At 46.3% G+C, this 9235-nt stretch overlaps 1 protein-coding gene across 1 annotated transcript; it reads right to left on the bottom strand.

The window, feature by feature from the left end:
* Positions 1-1039: 1039 nt before the first annotated feature.
* Positions 1040-2948, bottom strand: LOC103641669 (transcription factor bHLH18). The gene is made up of 4 exons (XM_008665000.2): positions 2840-2948; positions 1984-2527; positions 1433-1834; positions 1040-1279 (listed from the first exon to the last, which is right to left on the bottom strand). Exons 2-4 carry the CDS (start codon positions 2524-2526, stop codon positions 1184-1186), a joined length of 1041 nt encoding a protein of 346 aa, XP_008663222.1. The 5' UTR covers position 2527; positions 2840-2948; the 3' UTR covers positions 1040-1183.
* Between the last annotated feature and the right edge of the window lie 6287 nt (positions 2949-9235).

Raw genomic sequence — 9235 nt, 5'->3', positions numbered from 1 at the left:
ACTATGAGGAATAAGGTGGTGATGGATTAACTCACTCCATTCCACAAACCAAACAAAAAAGTGATGATTGAGAAGATGATGGACTGCATCATTCTTTAAACCAAACACTCTATTAAATAATGATCGTCGTCCGCTACGTACGTGTTCGGGGACATGCACTTTTCCCGGCCGCGCTGTCGTAAGCGCCGCCCAGCTTGCATCGCGGTGGGGTGTGTGCGTGGGTATGTCGACCACTTGCATATATGTTTTATATTGAAATCATTTCGTCAGGAGCAACCACCTGATGGCTCGATCTTTGTCGAGCACTTTTCCTCGCGACAACAATATCCAGCTTGGATCCGATCCTTGCCCTGTCCGGCCGTCATCACCAGAGAGAAGATTTATAATAGTGGTTATAGAGCTATTTATACTGTCGTTTTTTTATACCCCCAATACTAAGGGTTAGTGGAATTCGACATTTTCACTGACGGTTGTTTTACCACTGACATTGGAAATTATATTTTTACTGGCGGTTTTATTAAACAAACTGCCAGTAGAAATAATATTTTCGCTGGCGATTTTATTAAGTAAATCGCCAGTAAAAATACATTTTCCACTTGCGGTTTTATTAAATAAACCGCCAGTGAAAATACACTTTCCACTAGCGGTTGTATCAAGCAAACCACCAGTGAAACTGATATTTTCACTCGTGGTTTTATTAATCAAAACCGTCAGTGCAATACACTTTCTACTGGCGGTTTGTTTAAGCAAACCATCTGGCGGTTTGATTAAGCAAACTGACAGTGTAAATACACTTTTCACTTGTAGTTCCTTTAAGTTGGTCTTATCTGTTTATTTTCATCGTCGCGTGATAACTAAAACCACCCGTAAAAATTTGTAAGTACCACCAAATTAGAGGTCTTTTTTAGTAGTGTGCCGTCAACACCACCTAGCTAGCAGTTGACACAAAAGACGATGCGGAATGTGTTGGTCGCATCGCATGCATATGCCACACATGAAATGCACACGCGTACGTGAAGAGCGAAGCCATCTCCTCGATCCAAAAAAAAATCCTTGTTCAAAAAGAACGTTTTCATACCGTTTGTTCATATATGAGCATATATAAATACTATACATAGATTAATCACGCCCCAGGATTTTTTTCAATTCAATAACTAGTTTATTTCATGCAGTTTCTTCAGCGCTATTGCAGCAGCGGCTTTGCTGGCGCATTAATGCATGCAGAAGTCTTGAGTCTGCCAACGATCTCCTCCGCCGTGACTGTGAAGCCTTCGTCCACCTAATAAAACAGAGGAGCGAGCAGTTAATTATCAGTTGATCTCATTCCATTCATCTTGTCATTTGCTAGTCAAATATTCTCAAGAAATGCAGCACTATATTATTGTTAGTATAATTACGGAAAATGGAGAGAGAGAAAAAAAAAATAACTTGCCTTCGCCGTGATGGTTATGATCAAAGTGCAAGCGTGGAATGGCACGACATTGGCGTGGATGATGCTGAGGTGGAGCTCCTCCAACTCGGCCAGCACCCTCACGACCACGCCCTTGACACCCACGCAGTGGATCCTCACCGTCACGTTCTTGTTCAAGAACCGGGCCTCTATCTCCGGGAGCGGATTCGTCGCCGGCGACGGCGCCGTCGTCCCCGACGAGTCCCACGACGGCGAGGAGCCAGCATCCTCGTCGGGCGCTGCGACGCACGGCTTCTTCACGAGCACCCAGGATTCGACGATGCCCCGGTCGTTACTGCCGCCGCCGTCTTCATGCGCCTTGATCTTTTCTTGGAGATCCCTCACGTATCTCGTCGCGTCAGAAAGGATCGTGGCCTTGTCCATCTGATCCGATCGAGCGCGTTTTGCACGCGCCGCAGTTTTCTTCTCGTCAGGAACAGAACGCAATATATAACAGATGCATGCGGTAGAAGAAGAAGAAGAAGAATGCAGGGGATCGATTCAGTTAGTAAATTGGACCAGGAGTCCAGGACCTTCTTGAGGCCGGGGATGACGGTAGAGAGCTCGATGAAGCGCTGGTTGATCTTCTCCCGCCGCTTCCTCTCCGCGATGATGTGGTCCTGCGCGTAGATGGATCCCACGCTCTTTAAGACGGCCTGCTTCCTCGTCGGCGGTGGCCCGTACGCCAGATCTGGCAGCAGGCTGCCCGTGGCAGCGGCCTCAGCTGGCACAGGCACGCCGTCGCGGCCAGGCGGTGCGGCGGCGCCGGCGCCAAAATTCCACCTCAAGGGCTGGATTACGGCACTACCACTGCTGCTTCTTCTTGGCGCGGTTCCTGAGATATTATTGCCTGCGGCTGCGGTGCCCCCGTCGCCGCCGCAGCGGCTGTTTGCGGCGGCGAGAGGTTCCTGGATCATTTCTGCAGCTTGCGACGAGGCCTCGCGGAGCGCTCGGAGCGAGGGGAAGGTAGCCCCGCCGCGGCCGTCGTCGATGGGGTAGTCCACTGCCTGGTCCTCATCGTGCTGCAGCGTAGCCATCGCCCACTGCATGAACTGGCCGGAGTCCTCCATGTCCATGCTGCAGCCACAAGAAACGTTTTTGTTTTACTACTTCCACGTCGAGAAACATTTTTTCTTCTTCTTTTCTACTTCCGCGCACGGCGAGAAACAATTATATTTTCTGGAACAGAATGCAGCTTGAGATTTGGATAGCGTACGAGTGTATCTATTGTAGATTTGCAGAAATCATAGCTCAAAACCATTTTAATCCGTTTAAATGAAAGCTACATAGTACATATATATATGCTGTATGCATGTGATGACCATCTTCCTACAAATGTATTATGATCCGAACCTGCAATGCTAGCTAGCTAGTAAGAAACTTGGTTACCTCAAATCCTTGCAAATGATCCGCAAAATGGTACTAATTGCCTGTGCTAAACAATACCGCACCCTTTTGTAGCTAGAGTCGCCACACTCACAGCCACAGTGCTCCTCGCTCTAGTAATCTCTTTATATATAATAATGTTTCTCGCTGCTTGTGGCCTTTCACCACTCGATCACCAGTCGGCTCTTTTTTTAATACACGCAAAAGCTAACTTGCTGTCGTTTAATTTCCGAGATCCTGGTTTTGTGGCTTTTTTTTATCCAGTGAGAGAATAATGTTTATTTAATTGACACCTCCAATGTGATTCATGAGCCAACATAATGGCGCGAGAGATTTGTAATTCTATTACGCCCCGTTTGGATCACTGGAATTGAATTCCATTCTAATAATAGTAATTTAGGCATATATTAATTAAGCTAATTCGGTTTTATGCAAAATATATTTGTATACTATTATTAGCAAGATGTCGGAGATATTTATGTGCTACATTTTTACTATAGGTGAGTGAAACGAAGAATGTCATGTAAGTTATAGATTAGAAACCAATTCTAGTAATGCATAAAATCATTTCGCACCCTCCACCTCATGAATTTGAGATAGACTTATATCTGAACTCTAGAAAGTGGTGGAATGTCAAATTCCAAACTAAATAAGTTACTTTATTGAGTGAATTCCAATTCCTCTAAAATGAAGGGATCCAAACGCCCCGTTAAGGAAAAAAAATTGACCCAGTTTTTAAGGAGGAAAAAAACAGGGGTCTGAAATAGAATCATACACTATCATATAGTTTATTAAAGACCCACTCACACACAGCCGGCCGTGAGAGTCCACCTGCCATCCAAATAATTCACGAGGACCTCCTGTCCAGATCAAGATCTCATGTGGGGTTGTACCCGCTAGGGACAGGGATTAGCTTAGAGCTAGCTGAATTATTTTTTTTCAATCATTGAATAATGCACAGACCAAGCTAGAGATTAGTATTGACTTGAGAGAGATATTCTTCTACATTTCACGATGCATTTCTATTACATAACACAGTACTGTTCAAGATTGTTTGCCACGCTCTCTTTCTTCTCAATAATATCTACTATTTCTAGATTAATTAGAGTTTAGTACTAGCACATGCATGCTGTTGGAGACCCTCTAAAAGTATAATATGCTTATGTGATTTACTGATTAATTTTCAGAGTGACCACTACTGCCATTGAGTTGCCCACCTGATTTTGTGTGTCCAAGCTCAGCCACTGCGCACTCTGCAATAAAAGATAAACGTATACTATTTGTTTAGGACAAAATTTTTATCACCAATAACACACATTATTCTAATTTGACCTTGCACCTATATCCATGTAATCTTTTCATGAGACCTTGTTCGGTTATTCCCAATCCATATGGATTAGTGTGGATTCAGTGAGACTGAAATGTATTTTGGCTTGTTATTTGGATTTAAACCGACTCAATCCTATCAAATCCATATGGATTAACCTCAAAACGAACATGCCCTAAAGCGACAGACACCGTGAGAGTTTCGCAATCCAACTTTTAGTTGTGCGGGGCAAGTGTTCGTTTACTTTAATCCACTATAGAGCTGGTTCCGTTAAGGCTGATTTGTTGATAAGGGATCACGGGGGATTAGAGGGATTGAGGGAGAAATTAGTTCATTTCCCGCTCAATCCCCTCCAATCCCCCGTGATTTGGTTGTGTTTGGTTTCAATGACGGGACAGGATGGGACAGAACGATCCCTTAAATAAGGTTGTTTAGTTCAGGGCCAGAGTTTGAGACAGGATTATCCCAGTGTTATCCCTCAAAATTAGAAGGACGAGAGAGAATGTCAGGGGACATCCCTGTCCTGGCTGTCCCGCAACCAAACGCAAAGGGATCAGAGAAATTAAATCTCTTATTAGTTAAAATTGAAAAGAAAAAGATTCAATACTCCTTAATCTCATTCCATCCCGTACAAGTCATACTGGGAACAAATCTTGTAACCATTGCCTTTACAAGCGTTCTTCGGTTTTGCTCATCCGATCGGGCACACGTATACCCAACCCACGTTGTTGCTGCCGTTCGTCTATCGATCTGCACGTGTAGCAAAAACCTAAGAGGACTAAAGAAGTGTTCATAATTAACTTCATGTTTAAACATGTGGATCGATGTATGCACACGCCGGGTGAAAAATAACGCGTTTATTCATGCTTTTCTGTAGTACTCATAGTAATATATATACTACGGAGTGCATGCATGCGCCGTACAAAACGTGTTAGCTTTGTTTGTTTACACCAATTCAGCTCTGCATTAATCTGGATTAGAATTAAATTCATGTCACAATCCATACTCTCACTACCGGAATCAATCGCTTCGCCGAGTGCCTGAAGCACTCGGCGAAGCCTTAAAAACACTCGGCAAAGGCTTTGTCGAGTGTTACACTCGGCAAAGAAGGCTCGGCAAACAGTGCATCGGCAAAGCCTTTTTTGCCGAGTGTTTTTTCTCGGGCACTCGGCAAACCTCTTTGCCGAGTGCCAGCGAGCACTCGGCAAAGAAAAGCGGCCGTTACGGCACCGGGTGACGGAGACGGCGGCTTTGCCGAGTGTCCCTGGTGACACTCAGCAAAGAAGATATCTTTGCCGAGTGTCTTCCAGGCAGCACTCGGCAAAGAGCCCGCCAGAGAGGGTCCCTATGTCAGGCTCTTTGCCGAGTGTTCTGTGCGGCACTTGGCAAAGCCGACCTCTTTGCCGAGTGCCAGCGACATAACACTCGGCAAAGAACCTAAGCCGGTGCCTAGGTCTGTGCTCTTTGCCGAGTGCCATCCACACAAACAGAAGATATCACATATATATCACATATATACATCACAGATATCATCACAGACATAAATAGCCAACACAAACATAAAACTGTCACCACAAACATAAATATCCATCACAAACATAAGTGTTCAACACAAGTATCAAACACAAACATAAGTCTCAAACGTCGCAAGGTCTCACATAAGTATCAAACACAGACATAAGTATTATACATAAGTTCTGAAGTCTAAAACAATAAAAACACAGCACTCATGGAGGTGGGCGGTTTGACCGGGGCTGCGTTGGGCTGAACCCTTCCGGAGGGTTGTTGGATGCCGCTCTAGATTGGCCCTGCACAGAGAAGAGATTGCATGTGTTATACCAGATGCATTACAAAAATCTAACTACAATTTTGATACTCACAGGAGTGTGGAAGAGAGCAGGGTCAACTGGAGGGAACAATGGAGGTGGTGGAGTGATGCCCTATGCGGCGCCAAGGCTCTGCATGTACTGGAACATCTCCGCCATCCTCTGATGATCTGCCCGGCGCTCTGCCTCCCGCTCCGCCATCATCCTCGCCTCCATCTCGTGACGTTCCCTCCTCTCTTCTTCTAGTTGGGTCTGTAATATTACAAGCCAACGTTATAGTAACTCAAAGAATAGGTATATAACTCAAGGAAGGACGAGTTACAGAAGCACTAACCTCGAGTTGCTGTATGCGATGCTGTGAGCTATCGTGCCGAGGTCGAATGGCTGGACTCGAGCCCGTGCTCCTTGCTCTCACTTGAGACAGAGTGGGAGTGGAGGACGAGTCGATTGCCCCGTCGGCAATCCAGTACCGCCCATGTCTCTTGCCTCCTCCGACCCTCATGAGCACATCGGGGTCGATCGGCTCGGTGCTCGGATCATAGTCTGGGCCATGGACCTCCTGCGCCATGGCGGTGTAGTCATGGAGGCGGCTGTAGACGGCGGGGTTGGTGTAGGCCTCGGGCCCGTCATCCGGGTTGTAGGTGACGTCGGACGTCGCCTTACCCTTATGGGCCATAGCATAGGCCGAGAAGGTGGAGCAAGGCCTGCCACCATGTGACGCCGACTGCAACGAAAACCAACGAGATAGTTAGAAATAATATCTAACTTAGTGCTATATATCTAAATAAAAAAGGTGGCGTACCCATGCTTCGGCATATTGGCCCAGGCTCCGGCTGCCTTGGTGGTGGGAGGGGCCTTGCATCATCAAACGTCGTTCCCGGCTAGCTGTGTGCGCCTCATCCCACTCAGCCGAACACCACATATCCACCATCTGCTCCCAGCATAGAGGATGTGCGGCGCACCAATGTGGAATCACCTGCAAAGTAAACACATAAAGTGCATATCAGAAGATAAAATAAAATTCATGCATTGAGTACTGGTACCAAACATGCATGACTTTACCTACAGGTACTGCTCCCTGGTCAACGACATGGTTCGGGCTTGAGGTTTGGTCACCTTCTCCCCAAGGATGGAGCCGTGGTAGGTGATGATGGCCTGGATGCGGGCCTCATAGTGCATGTCCACAACGAGCTTCTTACAGCTCGTGGTGGCCACCACATCCGCCCTAGCCTCGTATCCAGCATCGCATCTGAAGAAATCATGCATACAAAAACGATGTATCCATACATTATTTCAAGAATTTGCAACGAATGCGACATATTTTATATTATACTAAGACTTACCCACAGCTCTTGCTTCACCCGCTCCGCCTTGTTATTGAATTCCCTGTCGTCCCGGTCTACTGCATCGGGGGCGACGGCGTAGTGGTCGAAGGTGAAGGCTGGGCCCATCACTCCGGCGTACTCCACAAGTCCAGGGAAGTGTTCCCTGCACAGCAGGCCGAGGATGTTGTTGGGGGGCGACGATGACCCCTAGCATAATCCAAAACCGTCCAAGACCTGTCCAAGTGATAAATAAAAAGTATTAGTTTATATTATGATTTTGAACATATAATATGAACAAGAATGAAGAACATAAAGTTACATACCTCTCCCCTTCCGGCCGAATCAGCGGCCGTCTGTCCCGAAGTATGGGACGCGGCGGGAGACTCGCGGGGCCTCGCGGGGCCTCGCAGGTAGATGCTCCTCGAACTAGAGCCGCCTGAACCTGAGGCGTCCTGCTGCTGGTCGTCGTCGTCCTGCTGCTGGTCGTCGTCGTCCTGAGGCGCCGCCTGCTGCTGCGCTGCCTGCTCTGCCTCGTCCTGCTGCGCTGCCTGCTCTGCATCGTCCGCCGTCCTACTCCTCCTCCCCCTCCTCCTCCTCAGGAAACCGCCCACCATATTTGTCCAATAACCTGCAATTAAGAGTAAACAAATAAGCACATATAAAAAGATGTATTTAAAAACAGGTGCGAAATAAAAAGTCATATAGCATTACATCGATTAAAAATAATCTTCATATGTGTCGGGGTTAGCCGGATCATAACTCTCATCATCACTATCAAGCATTTCAATCTCAACACCATCGGAAGACGCAACCTCATCATTGCCTTCAAGGATTACTAAGTCATTATCATTTTGCACCTCATCATCCTCCTCTTCTACAACCATTTCAAAATCTACGTCCATTCCGATAGCTTCAGTTAAGTCTATCTCAAATCGCCCTTCTAGCCCATCTTCTTGGAAGAACTCTCCATCATATGTGTCCGGGTCTAAGTTGTAATCTTCATCGTTAGGAACAGGTAACCTCCCGTGCGGCGATACCTTATACACAACATCCCAACCCTTAAGATGTTCTTTCGTTTGACACACATATGGGAGATAATACACTTGTGTGGCCTATTGGGCCACGATATAGACATCGTCTCCTGCTAAGGTGGAATCTTGTCGAATTTCGACTATCCCAAGATTAGAATGTGTCCGTCTCGTCACTTGAGGGTCAAACCAATGACATTTGAATATCACTGGAGTAAGAGGTTTGGAACCATAAAAATTGAGCTCATATATTTCTTCAATTCGTCCAAAATAATCGACATTGTCAAGGCCCGGCGTAAAGACTCCAGAACACGTTGTTTTCCGATTGGGCCGACTTTTGTCGTAGTGTGTTGTGCGAAAACGGTATCCATTGACGTCATACCCAGAATATTTCTTGACCCTATAAGCAAAGCCATTGGCTACTTGTCTCAACTCGGCACTCATAGACGGATCTCTTTGGCCCTGCAAGTATTCGCAAGTTAAAAGACGCTAAATTGAGTTCAAAGACGTATCTCTTTTACAAAATAAGCACGTACCTTACGTTTGAACCAGGAAATGAAATCGGGCAACCCATTTCTCGCACCCTTTCTAAGAAGAGCGTCATATTCCTGTGGAGTGGGATCCCTTGATCGACGCCAGAATTCATGAAGAAATTATTCCATGTATGGCGCCACCTCTTCAAGGTTGGTCAATACGTATAGCATGATATGCCGCCACTCTTCATGTGTCAGGGTCTTGGTGGTCGAGCCACTTGCGCTTCCGAGTTGGCCTCGAAATATGCTAAGGTTCGATTCATTGTCGCCATCATTGTAACGAGGGGGTGGATTATGCACGCTCGGCAGTTTGTCACCATAATAAGTTGTTGTGAAGTTTGAGATCTCCTCTAGAATGTA

Source organism: Zea mays, chromosome 10 (genome assembly GCF_902167145.1).
Source record: "Zea mays cultivar B73 chromosome 10, Zm-B73-REFERENCE-NAM-5.0, whole genome shotgun sequence".
NCBI classification, from domain to species: Eukaryota; Viridiplantae; Streptophyta; class Magnoliopsida; order Poales; family Poaceae; genus Zea; species Zea mays.
The sequence above is the reverse complement of the archived record's forward strand: the minus strand, read 5'-3'. Positions and strand labels throughout refer to the sequence as shown.